The sequence below is a fragment of the Aspergillus piperis genome (genome assembly GCF_003184755.1).
Source record: "Aspergillus piperis CBS 112811 unplaced genomic scaffold BO85scaffold_2, whole genome shotgun sequence".
NCBI lineage: Eukaryota > Fungi > Ascomycota > Eurotiomycetes > Eurotiales > Aspergillaceae > Aspergillus > Aspergillus piperis.
Genome location: NW_020291592.1, coordinates 1,570,063 through 1,591,896, shown reverse-complemented (window position 1 = coordinate 1,591,896; position 21,834 = coordinate 1,570,063). Strand labels below are relative to the sequence as shown.

The 21,834-nt window shown below is 50.0% G+C and overlaps 5 protein-coding genes across 5 annotated transcripts; 2 read left to right on the top strand and 3 right to left on the bottom strand.

The window, feature by feature from the left end:
* Positions 1–520: 520 nt before the first annotated feature.
* On the top strand, positions 521–1,946 carry BO85DRAFT_456064 (SOS response-associated peptidase; the record flags this gene model as incomplete). The annotated part of the gene is made up of 2 exons (XM_025661423.1): positions 521–547; positions 651–1,946. 2 exons carry the CDS (start codon positions 521–523, stop codon positions 1,944–1,946), a joined length of 1,323 nt encoding a protein of 440 aa, XP_025519919.1.
* A 9-nt stretch (positions 1,947–1,955) lies between these two features.
* Positions 1,956–3,119, bottom strand: BO85DRAFT_445405 (uncharacterized protein). Its single transcript, XM_025659254.1, has 5 exons — positions 2,983–3,119; positions 2,507–2,907; positions 2,359–2,438; positions 2,262–2,292; positions 1,956–2,206 (listed from the first exon to the last, which is right to left on the bottom strand). Exons 1-5 carry the CDS (start codon positions 3,067–3,069, stop codon positions 2,140–2,142), a joined length of 666 nt encoding a protein of 221 aa, XP_025519918.1. The 5' UTR covers positions 3,070–3,119; the 3' UTR covers positions 1,956–2,139.
* A 142-nt stretch (positions 3,120–3,261) lies between these two features.
* Positions 3,262–14,516, top strand: BO85DRAFT_465836 (glutamine synthetase). The gene is made up of 7 exons (XM_025662089.1): positions 3,262–5,230; positions 5,285–5,917; positions 12,613–12,651; positions 12,743–12,835; positions 13,053–13,557; positions 13,616–14,037; positions 14,091–14,516. The coding sequence occupies exons 1-7, from the start codon at positions 3,572–3,574 to the stop codon at positions 14,106–14,108; spliced, it is 3,369 nt and encodes a 1,122-aa protein (XP_025519917.1). The 5' UTR covers positions 3,262–3,571; the 3' UTR covers positions 14,109–14,516.
* Positions 14,517–14,709: 193 nt separating this feature from the next.
* Positions 14,710–16,526, bottom strand: BO85DRAFT_484008 (putative MFS transporter; the record flags this gene model as incomplete). The annotated part of the gene is made up of 4 exons (XM_025663206.1): positions 14,710–15,291; positions 15,365–15,956; positions 16,018–16,329; positions 16,378–16,526. 4 exons carry the CDS (start codon positions 16,524–16,526, stop codon positions 14,710–14,712), a joined length of 1,635 nt encoding a protein of 544 aa, XP_025519916.1.
* A 2,586-nt stretch (positions 16,527–19,112) lies between these two features.
* On the bottom strand, positions 19,113–21,505 carry BO85DRAFT_445399 (sugar porter family MFS transporter). The gene is made up of 4 exons (XM_025659253.1): positions 20,884–21,505; positions 20,621–20,809; positions 19,609–20,545; positions 19,113–19,542 (listed from the first exon to the last, which is right to left on the bottom strand). The coding sequence occupies exons 1-4, from the start codon at positions 21,101–21,103 to the stop codon at positions 19,266–19,268; spliced, it is 1,623 nt and encodes a 540-aa protein (XP_025519915.1). The 5' UTR covers positions 21,104–21,505; the 3' UTR covers positions 19,113–19,265.
* Between the last annotated feature and the right edge of the window lie 329 nt (positions 21,506–21,834).

The window sequence follows — 21,834 nt, the reverse complement described above, 5'->3', positions numbered from 1 at the left end:
TACTGTATACTACCAGCGCAATGATACTAGAGAATTTCCATCATAGAATCTACTTGAAAAGTATATACTGCTACTAGCTAACAACCTCCGGATATAGTAAAGGCACCGTAATGCGGCATTGAACATCTCAAGTCGCTCGGCTAGTCGCACAAAATGTACCACTAAGAAATAGTTGAACTATAGATACATTAAATAAAGAGCTAAGTGAGGTTGAAGCAAGGTAGACATGAGAAAAACCAGTTGTTTTCGTAGTTGCTAAGCAGAGCACAAACAGCGGGAAGTTCCAGACCCCCCTTCAACTACTTGATTAGGTTACAGTTAGAGATTCCCGCCGATCGATCGTAGTTTAGCTTCTTCCCTCTCCGCCCTGCCGCATGACGTCGCTACCCAGTCTTCCTTTCTTTCTACCTCTCTCTTCAGTCGCATTCCACTTCAGCTTACCCTTTTTTTTTATTTTTTTTTTTTTTTTTTACTCCGGCGCTTCGATTCTCACCTCATTGATAAATTCAATCATCTCACCATGTGTGGACGATACGCTTTAGGCGTGGTACGTACCTCATCCTCCGCCCTGTATACTACTCCGGTGGTACTATATATCACCATCACCATCACCACTAGCCACATGTAACTAATACTGGATGAACAAACAGCGCATGAGCTTCATCCGCCGCCGTCTCCAAGACCAAGGTCTTCGGGTCGACGACGCACCTCCCGACGAAGACGTCCGCGAAACTTACAACTTCGCACCGGGGAATACTGGCGCTGTGTATCTTGCCGATACGCATATGTACCCGTCTTCTCATCATCATGATGAATCAGCTAATCAGCCCGACGCCGATAAAGAGGCGACTGAAGCAGCAGTAGGGGCAGCAGACGAAGTTGAGGAGGAGGAAGATGATGATGATGCAGGAGTAGATAAGCAAAAGAACAGCAAAGCCACCAAATACAAGCTCCACAGCATGCGCTGGGGTCTCATCCCGTTCTGGACGAAACGCAACCCCGACTACGGAAGTCTTATGCGTACGATCAATTGCCGAGATGACTCATTAATCGAGGATCGGGGCTTGTGGACGTCTATGAAGCGGAGGAAGCGGTGCGTGGTGGTGTGTCAGGGGTTCTATGAGTGGTTGAAGAAGGGACCGGGAGGGAAAGAGAAGGTTCCGCATTTTGTCAAGAGGAAGGATGGGGATTTGATGTATTTTGCGGGGCTGTGGGATAGTGTTAAGTATGAGGGTGAGATAATACACTCTTTACCTATATTTTTGAGGGAATGTTGGGGCGTGGGAGCTAATTGCGATACAGATTCAGATGAATATCTCTACACATATACGATCATTACGACGTCGTCGAATCCTTACTTGAAGTTCCTGCATAATCGGATGCCCGTGATTCTGGACCCAAATAGCGAGGAGATGAAGACTTGGCTGGACCCCTCCAGGACGGAGTGGTCGAAGGAATTACAGTCGATCCTCAAACCGTATGAGGGCGAGCTGGAGTGTTATCCTGTGGCGAAGGAGGTGGGGAAGGTGGGGAATGATTCTCCGGACTTTATAGTCCCGGTCAGTAGTAAGGAGAATAAGAGCAATATTGCGAACTTCTTTGCCAATGCGAAGAAGGGTGCTGCGGTGAAGGTGGAACAGGGAGTGAAAGATGAGAGGCCCACGAAAGATGCTGAATGGAGCGAGGATAATGCGCCCAAGCCGGTATCTGGAGTCAAGAGGGAGCATTCGCCGGATGTCGAGACGGAGGATACCAAGTTGCAGAAAACGGAGCCGAGTGTGAATACATCGCTGAAGAAGAGCCCGGAGAAGACCTCACCATCCAAGCCTGTGACGCCGGCAGGGAAGAAGATGCGCAGTGCCACGCATAACAAGCCGATAAAGAAGATCCCGCAGAAGCAGCCTCCTACAGGGACGCAGCGGATTACGAACTTTTTTGGGAAGTGAGGAAGGAAATATGCTTGAAGGATGGAGATACCCAGACTGTAAGCTCCGAGCTGGACCCGGGAGCTAATTGTCAGTAATTTAGGCATGATCCAACTTGATTCAACTGCCAGCAGTATGAACGGAGATACTATCCCACAAAGCCCATTAAATAATACATCCATGAACTATTGTACAAGGCTCCTAACCAAGTAGCCTACTGAGACTCTTGCTGGCGCAGTCTCTGGACCAACTTCTCCCGTAAAAACGGGCTCAAACCGAAACTAACCCCAAGTTAGCACACTCCAGGCAGTAATATCAGGAATAGATAGAACCTACATTCCATCCCGAGTCACAATCCGATAAGTCCCTAACCAAGGTCAGCCACACCATCATCCAACGCAACAAGCTACTATCAATCAATCACACAACATACCACTCGCCTGATAATTACCATTCCCTCCCACAAACTTCCCATCAGCATCCACCTCCAGACTCCCAAAGATATCCTCAGGCCTATCCATCCCACCTCGTCAGCTCACACCCAACTCCGCAGGAACAAACAAACAGGAAAAAAGACATACCAAGCAATCCTCCCATACTCCGGCGGCCGTCTACCATCCGACAAATGAATCCAGCCTCCCCTCCCCGCCGAACCAGCACCCCCTTGACCGCTAGCTCCGCCACTGGAGTCACCGACTTCGCCGCGCCGTCTCCTCGAACGCGCGCCACCCATCAGCACTCCCCCAGACATTAGGTTTGCGCCTGCCGTTGAGACCATCACCTGGGCCTGGGAAACAGCTTCTGGGTCTTTGTATCCATGCTCCGCGATCACTTCTTGCAGGATGCTGAGGAATTTCGGGTTCTCTTTGAAGGAATCGGGTGTTGGGGGGAGCTTGGAGGTTACGCCGAGGGCGAGGTCCGGGTTGGTGGGTTCGGAGGGGAGAAGGGAGAGGATGTTGGTGCCGTTTCTGGGGAATACGTACTGGGGAGATAAGTTAGTAGGGTTGGTTTGTAGATTGCTTCGGTTTAGCTAGCTCTTAGATGAAGTAGTACATACGATATGAGAATGGCCCTCGAGCGTCGACACAGCTCGGAGCTGCGTCCACCTAGGCGTCTGGCGGACGAATGAGCGAATGCCAAACATTTTTAACGAAGTGCTGATAAAAAGAATGGAGCTCAATTGAACTTAAGTAAATAAACGCTGGGTAGAATATCCGAAGACCTGGAGAAACTATGACGCTGCGCAGACAAACAGGCCAAACTCATGTGACTGCGCGTTTGCGGCCGCGACCAGTTGGTGGTCGGGATGCTGCACGACCATCTATTCGGCTTTCACCCCTCCATTGCGATTTGACTCCCTGGGTTGTGGTTCTTGATTGCGTGTGTTATGGAGGTTCATCTACTATACTTTCTTGAATAGACAGTGGCGCTTGCGCAATCATTTTCTCTCTTTCGGTTTGCCCCGTCAAGTCGTGTGTTTTTGCTGTCGCCCGACATATGCAGCATCCATGATTTCATCGGCTGCTTGATTTCTTCTCCATTATCTCTCTATTTTTCTGCATGATACCCAGCCTTTGTTTGCTACTTCATACACTTTGTAAATTTCCTATTCGAGGTGGATAGATCTCACTTCAATAACCACCACCATGGCGACTCCCTCATCGAAGCCAAACCCAGGAGCGACTCCGACACATCTGACCTCGTCGCCTCGTCCGTCTGGTGCTCATATGGCCCGTCCGATTTCCCACAAATCGCCCTCAACAAGAACGCCCTCAGCTTCCGGTCATGGACACAACCAACCCCCCGTTTCAATGCACCAATATTCTACCCCTCTCGCCGCGACTACCGGAGCTGAGGACCCCGTTACCTTCAGTTCCCCGTCGGCTCTCCTCGCGCTTGGTGGCTATAGCGGGATCAGTCCGTCCCCCGCCGGACACGATGGTCTTGTCGGCGCAGGCATGAACGAGAATGATATCCAGGCATTGGGCATGCCGGGACTGAAGCTCGGGGGTGCTCGCGACAGCGAGGAGGAGCGCAGAAGACATATAGATGATGTGGTTCAGCTCCTACGAGCCCGAGTCTCGGGGCGGGGTGTGTGCAGGGAGGGTATTGAGCGACTGAGTGATCTCGAAGGGTTCGAGTCGATCTGGCAGGAAGACAGTCTCAGCATTGCGGGCAACTTTGTTGATCTGGAGATTGACTTCCACCGGGGGTATAATGTGGTGAAGGATGTTAGTCTGAAGTATGCGACGCCTGATGCGCAAGATGGGGAGCAGCGTGACGAGGCTACGGCGGTGCTTAAGCGCGATTTAATACAGTCGCCGGAGGAAGGAGACCGGGGTGCTTGGAAGTCGTTGCGTGGGTTCCATGAGAATCTACAGTGGCTTGCCAAACATGATCGGCTTAGTCAGGAGGTTAATTGTTTCGAGGCAATTGAGGGTCTCTACGAGAGCTTGAAGCGTGTGTGGGAGGCGGAGTGGAAACATCGCAAGTTTGCGGGGGTGTACGACCATCTGTGCAGTGGCTGGGTTGGCCAGCCGTGTATGCACAAGGGGATTCGCATTGGACTCGGTTTGGACTACTGGGTGCAGCAAGCACGGGTTCTGGATGCGAAGGAGAAGCAGAAGACATCGTCTGATGCGATGGTGGTTGATGCGACGAATGGACAGCCGTCGGATGATGAGCCGAACAGTTTGGAAGGGAAGTGGAGTATCGTGGTGGAGTGCGAAGAGGGTTACCCATCTCTCCGTGTGTCGAAGGACTGGGTTGGGTCTGAGGTGTTGACGGGAGTCAATAACAATGACAATGGGCCGTCGTCGAGTGAGGCGCATGGGTCTGACGCTGCAGTTGTCAACTGGGTTGATCCGCCGGCGACGTTGACCAATAACCAAGGTCACCCTGACGCCATGGCACTTGACTCGAACATGCTGGGTTCTTCGGCTCCTAATCGTCGATTCGTGGCGAAGTTGGAGCCGGCTCTGGATCTACCCATTCTGGCAGCATCTGATATCTACCGGCATCTTGGAATGCAATTGCCGCAAGAATTCAAGATGGTCACCTACGACGGACTCCTGGCCCCGGGCTGGTCGCCTTTGTCGGCAGCAGGAGCTATGGGCTTGGGGCCCGAGGAGGCCTCTCAGCTTGAACGGAGGAGACGCAGAATGTCGGTGCAATCGGTTGACGCTACGGGTAAGCCGTGTACGAAGCATCACAGTTATACTTTTCAGCCGTTTGAGTCTGTTGCTGGCCGAACATTGAGGGAAATCCCATTTGCACATCCCCGGCAACTGGCAGACATTATCCCGGTATGATTCGGTGACTCGGATGTGTGTGTCGAAACTACTGACGAATTCTTCTAGATCCTTCGTCAGTACGCCTTTTTGGCCAACCTTATCCGCAGCGTTTTCAGCTCCTCGTACAAGCCCGATGAGGACAAACCCGCGACGCCCGCTGATTCGTCGAATATCTCATTCAGTCCACCTAGGTTTACCGATGGAAATTCGAAGAAGGATGTCATCATATTGAGCAATGCCGACCCGAACGAGAAGAGGCTCGATGCATTGCTGGGAAGCTTCGAGAAACTAGCGACTTCGCCTAGTGCTAAAGGCAAAGGCCCTGTGGGGGTTGGAAACGGAAACTCTGGGTCCAATTCTACTGTTGACGATGTCAAGGTAGACGTAACGTTGCGGACGCAACTAGGACAAGCACCGGTGATCATGTTGCTTTTCGCGGTGGATCAACCAGACGAAGCGTCGGAATCCGCCAACGTGGAGGCGGCATTAACGAAGGTGTCCATAAGTCTGGAAGTTGGACTGAACGGCCGAGTCTCCGTTGTGGACATGACGGGTCTGCTAGATGACAACAACAACACCACCACAGACAGCATGGAGGACACCCCAGAGAGAAAGACTCTCGAGCTGCAAAGCAAAATCGCAAATGTGCTGGAAATATCACAGGACATTGGGATCTTGGTGGAATGGATTTTACGATGGGCGCGGCAGCGGAAGGGCCGCTGAAACATGCCGCGGAGTCCAAGACAGTGAGGGGGGAGGGATACGCATCGTCCACTGCGTCGGAAGTGGAGAGCGGTCGATCTCATCCATCGGTCTAAGCGGTGACGCAAGCTGGGATATCCTCGACCAGGAGTCGCACTAATTCAAACGTGGGGACTTGCCGAAGATTCGACCGATGTTCTGGAAGCAGACTCGGCCCATTTTTCCTGGATCACGGTCTGTGCAGTATCTGCGTGGGATGGGTGCTAGAGGCTGTCATACACCAGTTGATCCCAAATAAAACCAACCCTGTAACACCCGATTCTAAACCACCTGATATGGACTGGAGCATGTGAAGGGGAATCTAAGCTTAATGTGATGCAGTCCTGTACAACTACTGGGAAGGCGCCATGTGTTTGGCCATGGTGACCCTGTAGGTGTGGGGCCAGATCCGAGGCAACTTGACATGACTAACGGTGGAATGACGGTCAAATCGAACAAACAATCACAACAATAACAACCAGCTCACCGAAAAGTAAAATACTAGTAAGACAGAAAGCGAATGAAATGTATAGTATGCCAGATCGAAAAGCAAATAGAAAAAAGCACCTGACCGTCAAAGTTCCAGAGCGAGGGTTAACTTACGTGGGTGTCTGTCCCATCGGCCCATCTGCAGGGGCAAACACAAAAAAAAGAGGAGCCTCGGGAATCTAGACCAGCCTTGATGACAACTGTCCTAGCATTTCCATACGAAGTAGTTAACTAGCTTTAACCAATGGATTTGTTGTTACTCACAAGTCTATAATATAAGAATCCACAATTACTTATAGCAGGTTTATACCTATGAGTAACAACTGGTAATTAAAATCGGCAAATGGCCCAACAATAATAACAGTAGTAGTAGTAAGTCGAGGCGGTATAGAGTAAGTAGATCACCACCCGATCCCTCTGAAACCGATCAACTGAGTCACAAGCCAATTGAACCAACCGACCGCCACATTTTCGACTCTTTTCCAAGCGAAAAACAAAAATAGAGAGTATGAGGGATTAAATCTTAAAGCTCAACCCCAACAACATGCAAGGAGGGTTTACAACACTGCTACTTACTACATGTGCTTGAGAATTCCTCCTACTAGTCTACTACTGTACTGTATGTATGTAAATATGCGGAAATAAATCCCTCTCTTCCTTCATAACTCGGAAATTGAATTGAAACATTGCAAAGAACGAACCACGTAGTAAATATGAAAAAAAAAAAAAAAAAAGAGAAATACGATTGAAAATTCAGATGTTGTCTAAGTCACTATGTATGTATGTATGCAGTTTTGCATCCATCCCGTGTCTTCCTTTTTACTTCTTCTTTCCCTCTAAAATGATGAAATCAAGAAAAAAGAGGAATGAAGTTCAAGCTCGGACATTAGTTATATGCACTAAAATAAAAAATTTTATCCTGGCGGCCCCTTTGATCAACTGCGCGAATTACTCTCCCTGACTGGCTAAAACTGGATGCCTAACTATGGGGAATTTGGGGGGTAAGTGTCAGTCAGGTACTTAGTTAGTTTAGCTTAGGCTTAGGCTTTTTGATTGAATTTTTACACTTTGTTGAGGTATTTTCTTTCTTTCATTCAATTCTTTCCCTATTATTTTTCTTGTTTGTTTGTTTCACTTTTTTATTTACTTTACTGTTGATATTGAATTATTTTTTTTCATGTATGTATGTTATGTATGTATGTATGTATGTATGTATGCACGTAAGCTTCTTTGTTTCTGTTTCTGTTTCTGTTTCACGGTTATATGGTTTAGTTCTCTCCCGGTTACTTCACCTGAGTATGTAAGTATACTAAGTAGATTCCGGTATGGAATCCCAGCTGAGTTAATACTTCAGCTACCCCATATTCAGGCACCGCATGATACATACATACATACCTGCAATGCAACAAAGCTACGTACTACTACTCCGCGGCCGAGATCGCTGCTGTGGCTGGTGCTGATGCTGATGCTGGCCCTGGCCCAGTCTGTCCCTTGAGAACTAATCGGAATCCCCGGGCTTGAGTCATTGATACTACCTTGTTGAAGATCTTTTTGCTGTGTGTCGGACATCTACCTACCATCTCTATAGTGCTTCATCTGCAATGGGATTAAGGTTTATATTCTGCAGCAGAAAGTGTCGAGACCCTACTGTGGGGGTTCTTGACTGTAAACTACTAGGCATGTCGATATGACCTGTCATTATTGAAGTGATATTGGATGTGTCGTGCAGATGGGTTAGGCTATTGTATTGTTGGTGCCGGTTTGGGGTTGATTCATTCGGGTGGTGGTGGTGTAGGTATGTAAGTATACGAAACTGGTAGTCGATGAGGGAGTGATTTGTAGTATGAGGATTGGATGGTGGTGATGATCATGATCTTGAGAGGAATGTAATGGTCTGTGAGATGGGATGGTATTCGAACGTGTCGATTGATCGGCTTCGGATTGTATATGGTTGGATTTCTCGGAACTCTGGGGGTGTTGCATATGTGCATGTGCATTTACTTCATATGGCGACTCAGGGATATGTTCCGAGGGATCATGATTGTGAATAATGGATATTACTACTACCAGCTTTGCAGGGGAAGGAATGGTAGGATGGAATGTTATATGTATAGTAAGAAGTCTATGTAGTGGTGAAGATGTGGATGAAGGTATATAGTACTCCGTACTACTCCGTACTACTAAACAATATCACGATAAGAGAGCCTAGCGATATAGTGGTCTAGTAGGTTAATATCAATACCATTAAAGTATAGCGCAAAGAAGCAAACAACTTTGTATCTCCCAAGTTACACAAATGTAAATCGCATCTCACCTAATCGCTCTGGTCGGCCCGAAACCAGTCAGCGTCGTTTGTCATGACCACCCGCAATCAACCAATGAGAAGGCCACGATAAGCATCGCGAACTGAAAGGGCGTGATCTACAGACAGAACCATGTTCTGATTAGTTTTATCGTCCGTTTCATTGAGGGGTTAATTCGGAAATGGGGGCTTTGAATTCTTTTTCTGCTTGGCCGGTGAGGGATATATTGATTCTTGATATGCTGAGAGGCTTGCATCGTGGTCCGCCAGTCCACTGTTGTGACGCCCGAACCCATCCTTGGTCTGCTAGTTTTTCACCATATGCTGCAGCTGTTGGTCAGTCCGGTGGTGGTGAGTAAGTTGGTCCACTCGTACTCGGCATTACCGTCCGTGTATATGCGGTTGCATTTTTTTCTATTTTGTGTATCATTTTCATTCAGGGGGATCGGGCTACTTGTATCAGGATGAATGTGAAACTCGGATCACGATCAGATACGAGTCAAGTAGGGTGATGATGGTAGTGGTCACTTGGATTGTGTACTGTGTCGTCGGCTGGAGGGCACTAGACCCATCTCGGCTAGTCATGGTGCAGCGCCACAGTCATTGATGGCTCAGTTCCTGCTATTCTCGCTCCCGTTCTATTCTGGGGCGCGGCACACAGCCCGGCTTCCAGATTCGCACAGTAACCGGGAGGGATGTGTTGAAGGAAGATGACGCTTTTATGGCGCACGGTTTGTTTAAGACACTGAACCTGATGCCTCCCAGGTGGATTCCAGGCTATCCTGCCCAGTTCTCCAACAATGACATCTGATACCTCATGTTGGCATCACCGTGTGGAGGCCAGCCATGACGTCCACAGGGCTGATCGGAAACGCAGCCACTCTCTCCCTCGCGGATTCCTGAAACTCCCGACTTGGCCTCTCTGTCATTTGCTGCAGCACCCCTTCCACCCACCCCCGGCAGACAAAGACTCGCGGAGAAAGAGAATGACCAAACCCACGATCGGACACTAACAGACGAATGGGTCACCGCAGAGCATGCGGATGGGAAATCCTGGGGTTGAACAAGGATGCTCTAACTCAGGAGTAACCTCATTTTTCCCTTCTTCCCTTTCCCCCCCATCCATTCATCCGCCGTTCATTTGACTTTTTCCCTTCTGGAACCGTTTTTCCCTCCAGGCTCGGCAGAAGAGGCGGTGCGCCCACGAGTAACACACCGTACTCACATGATATTAGTCACAAAACCTAATTATAACTCCAGTTAACATGGAAACAGTGGCCGGTCTCGGGGCTGGCGGGCGGCTCTCTTGCCATTCTCCCTTCAAGGAATGTTTTGCCACGCCCCACTCCCGGCAAATCAGCCAGTCGACTTGCGTTGCGAGGCAAGGCATCCGGGACATGGCCTCTCTTGGGTTTACCCGCTTGTGTGTAATTGTATTTCATGGTGGTAAGCTGTCAGACTTTGTATGCGCAATGTACAAGCATCCTTTGGACAACTGATATGAGTTGACGGGGGGTGAAATGGGAACGGGATATTCCACCGGGCCGGTAGCCTGGATAAGGGACAATAGTTCGATCGTGATGCCTTTTTTTGAGAGCGCTGTGCGGAAAGGGCAAAGCGTCGACCCAAAGTGTATTGTCCATGCGCGATTAAAAGGAAATGAAAAGGCCGATAAGTGAAAAAAAATCAGTCGGCAGGCGCGCCATGATCCACCCACGCGACTCATGGCGGGGTTTGAGGGGCAGCCACTGATAAGGGAAATCCTCCCAATTTAGATAACCGCAGGTACAGGATTTGCGTATTGTGAATGGAACAAACTGTGTATTGGCGCTTACACGGAAGGTCGTGATTTGTTTCCTATCAGGCGCCCCGGTAATTCATCCGTGATATCTGGTCACAACCAGTAGATACTCCACGCAGCTTCACGATAGTAGTAGTAGTAGTGGTGGTAGTCAGGCAATGCACTACTGCCATCCGCTTCAATAAACCCCCAAACCGCAACAAAGATAAGACGGGAAAGATAGACACCGGTACCTCGATATGTCTTTCCTATCATTGCAGCCATCATGTCACACCTACCAATAGGGTCCCATGTCAATGCGATTAGGCGCAGGCAACGTTCGAGCTATTCGGGTCCTGCAGCTGATATGCATCGGAACCGACCACTGGTTGATAATTCCTCTTAGCAACTAATTGCTGTCGCTATCTCTGGGTAACGAAAGGCCAGAGAGGGAAAAAGTGAGGGATCAGACAATATCATGATTACTTTTTGTGTTGGAGGGGGGGAGGACAAGGTCAGCAGACATGATTGTTCGAGATGCGGTGTGCATAGAGTTGATAGTAGAAAAGTACGAGATAAGTGGCTGTTATTTTCTTATTCCTTAATTTTAATCCTGCCCTGATAGCTGGCAGGTGCACGGTGGGAACTCAAACAGGAGTGGTCGTTTCTGTTTTCAGATCACCGTCGCGTGGGGTGGGAAGATTATCTGGGGAAGGAAGGGGGCAACCGCTCTGCGGGTTCGAATGAGATTGCTGTGATTAATACTCCCAGTCATGGATGAATCCCAATGGAGGAGAGTGCTGCCTATCAAGGTTCAGATAGTCTGGATTACGACTTGTGCTTTCTAGGAAATTATCCGACTGCAGTAGTGGCCTTCCACAGAAGGTTGTCCTGGCAGACGAAAGAAGAAAAGAAAGACGGGGGAACATTTCCCAGCTGTTGCATCAATTTTACCCGTTTGGGTAATATTGTTTCTTTCTGGGCCCGGATAGGCAATATCGGTGGACAAGGTGTTCCCATTACCCGACATGGACAATCCCATTTTTTCATGGCTAATGCAATATCCTGCCATTTTCACCGTTAGTTAGTGACGAATCTATTTTTTATTAGCAAGTCTTGCGTGAATTTTAGCAAGCCGCGGACATGCCCATGCTGGGAAAAAGACCGGCGTACGTAGACTTGATATCGAAAAAGCCAGTGTTGGGTCTAGTCCTTACAATGGATGGGCAATGGAAATAGTGGCGTAACAAACCCTGGTCTAACCTGCAGCCTTGCCGCATTCATCTGGTGTCAGTGAATCTGACTTGAATGATGGGTAAAGTTACATTTCACTCATCAGTTGAGCAACAAAAGTTGATTCATAGAATTTCAATTAATTCACCACATGAAGCAGTGATGTCCAATGAAGCAAATGCGAAAAAAAGAGCAAATGCGACCTCAAGGATCGCCAGAAACACAACTCCTCGCATATTGAATGCGATCGGTGTATCCGGCGAAACGGACGCGGTGGGAAAGAAAAGTGTAATACGAAAGCGGATGCCCAGCAACCGAAACGCAGCCCGAAAGCTGTGACGGTAATTTTCAGAGTTATTTTTGTGAATTTCCAGATCCATTTTTGTCTGGGACTTTTTTTGCCCCCCTCCCCAGCAAAAGCCCGCCTTCCTGATTCTCTTAAATTTAAAGGATATCCCTCCCCACCCACTGAACCGCTGACTTACAATCTCCATTCCTCCTCACTCCTCTCTCCGCCATCTTTTATTCCAAGCTTCTCTCTCTTATATCTCTGGGTCCTTCCCCTCTCTCGCTATCAACTTTGCTCTTGACCAATCTTTTGGATTGTCTCGCGTTTATCGTCATTGGACTTGATCACAAATTCAAAGTCAAACGTCTTTGAACAAGCTTTGCGTTAGCAAGCTCAATAACCACAAAAAAGAATCTATCTTAATTCTACATCACACACACACACACTTCACAATGGTATGTCCCTCCACTCCCAATCTCTCAATCTGGTTCTTTCTGTTGCTTTGCTTGCCTGCCAAGATTTCATTGAGAACTACTCGCTGACTCACACTTTCGCTACAGTCTTCCGGTGAAGCAACCGTCATCTCCAACACGGAGAATGTGCGTTCATCTTCTCATTAATACCTTGCATAATCTTTCTTCAGCCGCTTTGCGGTTCTGAGGAAAATGCATACTGACTGGCTGGAAACAGCTCATGAAGTACATGTCCCTCGACCAGCGAGGTACCGTCCAGGCTGAGTACATCTGGATTGACGCTGTCGGTGGCTGCCGTAGCAAGACCAAGGTATGCACTCTTCTTTATTCCCTCGACTTTCTTTATTCACTGCACGCGTGTGGAGCCGGGCGTTGTCGTGGATTGAGACGAGGGTCCCGTCGTTATCATGGCTCCCTCGAACACCGATAAGCCCTGCGCACGGTGACTCGATCCTGCACGCGCCGGCTGCACCCACCCGTCGCACGTGACATAGCGCGTCTCGGGCTAACCCATCATTGTGCTCTAGACTCTCTCCAAGCCTGTCACATCGGTCGATGAGCTCCCCGAATGGAACTTTGACGGTTCATCAACGGGTCAGGCCCCCGGTGACAACTCCGATGTCTACCTGCGCCCCGTCGCTATCTTCCCCGATCCCTTCCGCCGTGGTGACAACATCCTCGTCCTCTGTGAGACCTGGGACTCCGATGGAACCCCCAACAAGTACAACCACCGCCACGAGGCTAACCGCCTGATGGAGATCCACGCCAAGGAAGAATGGTGGTTCGGTCTGGAGCAAGAATACACCCTCCTCGGCACTGATGGCTGGCCTTACGGATGGCCCCGTGGTGGTTTCCCCGGTGCCCAGGGTCCTTACTACTGTGGTGTTGGTACCGGCAAGGTCTACTGCCGTGACATCGTCGAGGCTCACTACCGTGCTTGCTTGTACGCCGGTATCAAGATCTCCGGTATCAACGCTGAGGTCATGCCTTCCCAGTGGGAGTACCAGGTCGGTCCTTGCGACGGCATTGAGAGTGAGTGGACCCATACCAGTCGCTAACTTGAGTGTATAAATACTAACTGTATCTGCAGTGGGTGACCACCTGTGGATGTCCCGTTTCCTCCTCCACCGTGTCGCTGAAGAGTTTGGTGTCAAGATCTCCTTCGACCCCAAGCCCATTAAGGGTGACTGGAACGGAGCCGGTCTCCACACCAACGTCTCTTCCGCTTCGATGCGTGCTGAGGGTGGTATGAAGGTCATTGAGGCCGCCATGAAGAAGCTCGAAGCCCGCCATGTTGAGCACATTGCCGTCTATGGTGAGGGTAACGAGGAGCGTCTCACTGGTCGCCACGAGACCGGTAACATCGACAAGTTCAGCTATGGTGTTGCCGACCGTGGTGGCTCCATCCGTATTCCCCGCCAGGTCGCCAAGGATGGCAAGGGTTACTTCGAGGACCGTCGTCCCGCCAGTAACGCCTGCCCCTACCAGATCACCGGTATTATCGTTGAGACTGTAAGTTCTGAATTCTGAAAATATGATCACGCAGATAACTGACTGTTCTTCAGCTCATGGGTGGCAACTAAATGCGTTACATACCGTTTAAAAATGTGAATACACTTCATATTAGCGCTCGTATACCCTCCGGCGTCGACAGGGAGGTGGACAATAGCGCAGCCTGGCACTCTCGGGAGCAGACATAGAATTTCTTTTTCATTCTTCAGCTGGTAGTTCGGGACTCTTCATTTACTCTCCGCCAGAGCTCGCCTTGCGTTCCTTACCCTCTGCTGGTTTTGCATTTCGTTTTCTTTCATTACTTGGGTTATGTGTTACGTTAAGCATAGAGGACTTCGGAGGAACCGACAGTCACTTGAAAATAAACTGGTGGAACGTGCTTCAGGCATGCACCGGAAGGATCAGAGAATAGATTAATAGCCGACTTACCACAGTAACATAGTGTGTCAATACAATCATTGCCCGACGGGCTGGACATGAGAGATCTCCCTCATCTAGACGACTCGCGGTATCGCTGCTGGCATCTAAAACAGGAGCAACTTTTTGACTGGCATTAAGTACATATGTAGTGATCATAATCGTGTATACTATAGATATAGACCGCTCTCATCAGGGTCATGGACCCCCCTAACCCCACACCACGCACTCGAACCCCATATATTCCCCATCTCCTCACCGCGCCTTCTTCCAAAACTTAAACATCCCCTTCCCCAAGCCATCCAACCCCCTCTGCCTCGCCTCCCTCCTCGCCGCCCCATCCACAATCTTATCCTGCTCCTGCTCCCCACCCTTCTTCCCATCAATCACCCTGACAAGAACCTGCATCAACACCGCCGCCAAAATGCTCGCACACAAAATCCCCACCATGACCAGATTACTCTTCCGATACTTGGCCCTGCCCGGCGCCTCGTAATCGCTCTTCCACCCGGAATACAGCGCATACGTCGTCAATATACTCCCCAGATTACCCCATCCGGAGACTACCGCCGACGCAGCGGCCACGCCGACCTCGCCGTGGCGGCCTTGGAATACCTCCGCGGTCCAGGTCATGGTGATGGGCACGGTGGGGCCCAGTCCGAAGCCGACGATTAGGAGGCCGCCGTAGCGCGGCCAGGAGTTGGTGTCGGTTCCGGCGTAGGTCGTTAGGAGGAGGCCGAGGATTTGGAGGAGGACTGGGATGGAGAAGAAGAGGGCGCGGTGCCGGTGGAAGCGGTCTGAGAAGGGGGTAACGAGGACGATGGCTATGAGGTCCATCTGTGGAGTTTCGTGTGAGTTAGTGGGTTGGTGGGTTTGGTAGGATGGGGGATGATGGTAGGGAGGGACGTACGATCCAGATCGGAGCGGAGAGAAGACTCAGGTCGATTCCGCTGAGGGAGGGGTTGATTGCTTCGATGATTACCGTCGCGTAGCTTTGGACGCCGATGCCTACGCCCACGACGCCGAAGTACATGATCAGGAGGGGCCAGAGGCGCCAGTCCATGAATACGCGGGCGAGGTCCATCCAGGTCCATTGCGCGCGGTGGTATACGCGCTTGAGATCGTGGTAGTGGATTTCGGCGTCTCGGCCTGTGAGGGCTGGAGGACTGCGTGGGAACCACCAGAGGTATTTGCGGTGTGGGGGTTCGACGCCTGGGGCGAGGGGTCGGTCCGGTAGCCACCAGAGGAGGACGATGCCGACGGCGATGGTGATTACGCCGTAGACGAGGAACATCCATTGGAAGCCGACCATGCCGCGCTCACCGTCCATTTCTTGGAATCCGGCTGATACCAGACCGACGACTGCGGCGGAGACTTGCGCTGCGGTGTAGTATTGGCCGATGCGCTTGCCGGTGCGCGATGGGGGGTAGAAGAGTGTCAGGTAGTAGGTCATGCCGGGCCACATGCCCGCGATGACGATTCCTAGGAGGAGACGGAGGAGGCTGGGGTTGTTAGTTGCTGTTGCGCAGACATGAAAGGTGACACAGGGGCCGGGGGACGAACTATAGACTCCATGCGGCTTTCATGGCGGCCATGCAACTGCCAATGACACCGACACTGATGACGATGCGACTCATCCATACGTGCGGGCTCAAACGGGTCATTATGAGGTTGGACGGCAGGTCGAATACGACGTAGCACACGTAGAACAGCGCCAGACCCGTAGAGATTTGGTGTGGAGTAGCGTTGAGGACGGAGCCGAGATCGTGACCAGCGTCGGTATTCATGGTTTGCGCAAGACTGACATTGGAGCGCACTGCCGCGCAAAGGAAGTAGAGGACCCAGAATGCGGGGATGATACGGAGGTCCAATTTTCTATTCAAGGTTAGGTGTGATCGCACCTAGGAAGGAGATGAGACGGACCTGTAGATGCGCTCGATATCCTCAACATCGGGCTCGTTGTTCGGTTCTGCGTCGCCGTCATGACTGCTCAATGATCGCTCTTGGATATCCTCTGCGCTCAGGTCCTTTCCCGGCTCGTGGGCCTGGGATGGCGCTTCCATCAGGGACATGATGGAGTGTTTGCTAGGAACTCCTGCGGAAAAGAAAAAAAAAAAAGTGTTAGTGCGAGATCCGGGGAGACACTGTTGACGCCACGGCTTGGGACTTACAAGGGTGAGCAAGACGGTCGTTCCTCTAAAAGCGAGAAAAATGGTAAGGAAACGGAGGGTATAAAGTGGCTGATAAGGATCGCTCAAGCAATGCAGCTGGGCACCCCGCACAGACAGAGCTGCGTGGCCAGTGGTGTCACGGTGGGAGAAATCGGAAATATACGATCAAGATGGTAGTGATCAGCCCTAGAAGAGATTGCATGCCTGGTTAGTTGGGTGGATGCTGCAAGCATTGAGTCAAGCGTTGAGGAAGAAAAAAAAGCGGGGAGAGCTCTGAGCATGTGCACGGATCGGAGGACCGACTTTATCTAGTAAGTCTGGATACTAAGAGAACTTACCTGAACTAAGACTGCCATGATGTGATGCTGAAAAGGCAGAGATGAAACGATTCCAGTCAATCGCAGCTCACTCAGTGAAAAGAGGGGAAGAAGAGCTGAAAATGCAAGGGACTGAGGAATTGTACTTGGCTGGCTCTGTCCTGAGGCAATTGCCAAGCGATTGATAAAAAGAACCGCAGACACAAAGGCGGAGACGCGAGAGAGACGTGAAGCGGACCAACGATGGCCCGAGGAGAGTCGATCCTCACGAGAACAGCGACGGTTTCGGCGGATAAACAATTGCCATGGAACGAATTCAGAGGTTCCAGAGCAGCACCAAGAGGATTTGCCAGCCGACCGTCGGACGAATCCACTTTCGCGGTTGATGTGCTCAACAAGTTTTAGTTAACCAACAATCTCCAGTCCGCAATGAGTCACTATTTTCCCCCAGATTGAGAAATCGAATTATACCTACTACCAACTGAGTAAATTCAACGGTGTCGCTCAACACTAAAATTCAAAAAAGCTTCAATCCGATGTCGGTGCTTTCCATTCGTCCGGCTAAGAGTCCTGCATCCTGCAGTGTCATTGAGGTTGCCGTTCGATCTGCAGCTTTCTGTTGCACCGGTCGGTGACTGAATCCATGGCCCGGTGAGCCAATCTTCTGGGCTTATCCATTGTTTCTTTCCTGATCTCTTTCAGTTGATAGAAGTCTAGACGGCACTCTTCCACATTTTCTGACATCTGGACCTCGGTGAGACCGAGCAGACAAACTGGCACCGACAGGCTCCACCCAGTCATGGGCAGCAGATGAACGGGCCTGCAACGGGGAACCGTAATCCGACGACACTAAAAGTCGCGCACTTAATTTCTATCCAGTCCTAAGCTTGGCTCCCCTGAAGATAGTGACCGGCTCGTACCCTTTTGTAGCTCTGCATAAACGAAGGGAATTAGAAAGACTTGGCACAGTATTCTCGCCGTCTAGACAAGAACAGCTTATCTTCCCGGCGCAACTGTCCCTTCACATGGATGCAGAAAACTATCACTCACCCGGCCAGCGAACCTGACGGATCATGCACCTTGTTTGCGCCTGGCACCTGGCCAGCTAATAGTTAACCCATCAATCGCTCTGATGTTGCAGTTAATCGTTGGGAAAATGGTACTGCTGTCCCAGAAATGCAGAACAGATGAAAAAAAAAAAAAAATTGCGCAATTGGGTTTCACTGCAGTTCCCCCTTATTCTCCAAACCAGGAGCTAGCAAACATATATGAACAGTTTAGCAAAAAGGGTTAGCGCGACTGTCTGTACAACATGCTATGCTTATGTATGCCATCCGATGAAAGAAAGACAAATACGGTCATCGAAGCGACTTGTGTCACCTTGTTATTGAACGAGGGCCAATTCTCTCCGAGTCCCTGCTATTTATGGAATCATCAAAAGCTTCATCGTACAAGTTCATAGAGGACGAGTGATGACCGAGGTACTATCATCAATATGCAGGATATTGGGCACTAGACACAGTCAATCAGTAGAGGCACCTTGAGATTGATAGCCTATCGATAGCCCATCAACGAGAGAACTGCAAGATGCGTACAATATTAGATGTTCAAATGGCGAGCCATGGTGAAAGCAGAACTACTCACCAAGTATCAGAACACTCGTTGTCCATCTTAATAGAGAAGGGCAATGCGTCCCAATCCACTCACCGCGAAACCATATCGGAGTCAGAATAGTGGGAGATGGATGGATTAGAGTCTATCAAACCGGGTAATGTGTTGGCATGAAGGCTGGCTATGCTCTTGAGGAGGCTGCCGGAGCAGATTGTTGTCACCTGATCTGGTTTTATTCTCTTGCGATATTTGCTGTTGTCTCAGGCTGCGTCAAATATTGCAAACTCCCCTATAGATGGACTCAGTTCTAGTAGAGCAACAAACGTTCTAGACCAGTTCATTACGGCAGCCTGGACCGCTCCATTATGATGCTAAAGATAAGCTCCTTCCTTGGGAGTGTCCACAATGACATCCATTCATCTAAGCTGCATGACCGTGCAGTATTGATGCATACCTCACGCAAGGGGCTACTCATCATGAGCTATATTGGATGTAACATCTTACTGACCGGACTGGGTAATATTCATCGAGCAAGACTTAATCTAAGTTAAGCATGAAGATCAAAACTAGCATGTTTCTCGGTCTAAATACACGGAAACAGTCGGGGTATAAACAAAGCTCAGCAATTAGGGCCGCACGGCCCATGCTTGAATCACTAAATCATTATAGTCCTTGGGAGTTCGGACCAAGAAAAAAGCACAGTCGTGTATGCTTATGCCTTCACGCTGTTGGTGTTTTCGTCACTGTCCTTCTCCATATCCTTTGCCCGGTGGCTCAGCACGCTGGCGCGACGGACAGCATCGTCTTCCACATCATCGAGCGTACGTAGGAGCTCACCATGCTTGCCGTACATGTGAGGCTCCTCGTTGGCAATCTTGACAACGTTGAAGACACTGGTCGTTTTGCGGAAAATGCGGTCCATTTCCTCCAGGGATCGACGGGCCGTCTCCGGGTAGAAGAAGAGCACCACTGGGAAGATAAAGGCGTTGCTGCTCAAAGGTTAGAACTGATGATGACAGCAGAAGGGAAATAAACGGGGATAAGGAGGAACTTACATAACCGCAAAGATAATGTAGGTCTGGTAACCGATGTTGTCAAAAGCCACAGGCGTGATCATGACCACCAGGAAGTTGAAGATCCAGTTCGATGACGTCGCCAGCGCGTTGGCCGGAGCACGAATCCGCAGCGGCACCACTTCAGCGGGATACAGCCAGGTCATACCCAGCCAGCCAATGGCGAAGAACGTGTTGAATACGAATAAGAAGACGATGCAAGCGATATTGGCTCCGTTGCTACCGATGCTAGCAGTGACGGCAAGAATGATCATAGATATCGACATTCCCGCGGCGCCAAAAAGCATCAGTGTCCGGCGTCCAAAATGCTCAATGGTGAACACGGCAATCCATGAAGCGAGGAAGTATTCCGTTCCGTTGCAGGCTGAGATCAAGCGGGAATTTTCGAGGGTCATACCCAACTGGTTCTCCAGCACAACGGGGATGTAGTATGTAATCAGGTTGATACCCGAAATCTGTTGGAACATTTGGTTGACGTAGGCTAAGACCACACGGTGGAAGTGGCGGTCCTCGGTCATAGTGAACATGTCACGGAACGAACCCTTGGCCATCTCCAAGACTGTAGCCTTGATAGCCGTGAATTCCGTCTCAATGAAGGTCTCGTCAGCGTCACCCAAGAGTGACCGCAGGACAGTCCTTGCTTCGTCCTCGCGGCCCTTAAGGATTAGCCAACGGGGCGACTCAGGAAGGGGCAAAACGAAAACCAGGATAATGAGGGCAAAGAAAATCTGGAAGGCCAGCGGGAATCGCCATGCCACCTCATTTGGATCGGCGAATAGCAGACCGAAATCAATCCAGTAACTGATGGTGATACCGCAAGTAATCATGGCACCTTCGATCATGACAAGCATTCCACGATGGTTGGATTTACAGCACTCTGACTGCCAGGTAGGCACGGTAGAGGTGTTCATTCCGTTTCCTTTCGACCGACGGTATTAGTATCGCTGCGTTGCAGAACTCACAATTTGGATATTCATGGACTCGTTGCACCTACCGAAACCAGTAACCAAGCGTCCAACGATGAATTGCCCGAGTTGGTAGGAGGTACATTGCAGCAAAGCTCCGATACACATAATAAACGAACCCACGAAGATCGTCTTGCGTCGACCGAGCATATTACCAATCCAGATTGTGGGAATCGATCCAGCAAAGCAACCCAAATTGTACGCAGCGACGACGACACCTTGACAGAAAATAAAGATCAGCCCGCGGGCTAGACCAATGATTGGATCATATCACACAAGATGGTGCACTTACCTTGGCGAGTCGACTGGGTACTTTGTTGCGCGCGAGTCAAGCTCTCATAGTATTCACCGTTGGTCGCGATAGTTGGGAAATATTTGATGAACGAATCGAGGGTCAAGAGACCGCCAGTGACACCTTGATCGTAACCGAACAGCAAGAAATCCATACCAGCGATGACACTGATAGCGATTTGCAGCTTGCCTCCTGTGAGGCCCAAGTATGACCGCGCCATCTTGGAAAGACGGACTTTCGCACTCTCTATGGAAGTATTAAGCCCGAGTTACTGTATTCGGTCGAGACAGGAACTGTGTAGCTGGAAGTAGTTGAAAGAAGCCAACACCGCACAACACTAGTGATCAGTAGTCAGGGAGGCAGAGTCATTGGCTGGAAGGAGTATGTATGCGCTGGCGGAAGGAAAGTGAAATGGAAGGGAAGAAATTGAGAAAAGAAGAGAGATCAACCAGTAGGTTGCACGAGGGGAAGGGGACGGGGGGTTTTTAAATAGAGCTGGAGTCTTAAGAGACTCGACTTGTCGCAACGGTAGGTTTCTAATGACCGATTGGGTGGTGGAGAGCTTGAAATGTAAGTAATAATATTACCATTCGGGAGAAGTCAGGCCAGTCGAAAGCATCCGTGCAATTACTAGCTAGGTTCAGTGAGGGATACTACTACTAGTGGTTAGTCGTAGGAGGGACATTGGGTACTCCGTCACTAGTACTAGTAGTACACCACCCAGAGCACACAAGTACCATGCGATTTGACTTTTGGAAAGCAGAGAAACCCACTGGATGAGACAAACGAAAAGATGGGATTGGCTCAGGATGACCTGGAGGGACTGCAATCGATCAGGAAGCTGCTTCTCGAATCCTGCAGCTGATTGGCCTGAGCCACAGAAGCCCGGAGGGGAAGTTATCCCCACAGCTGCCACTCTCCGGATCCAGAGACTGATATTATTTCTCTACA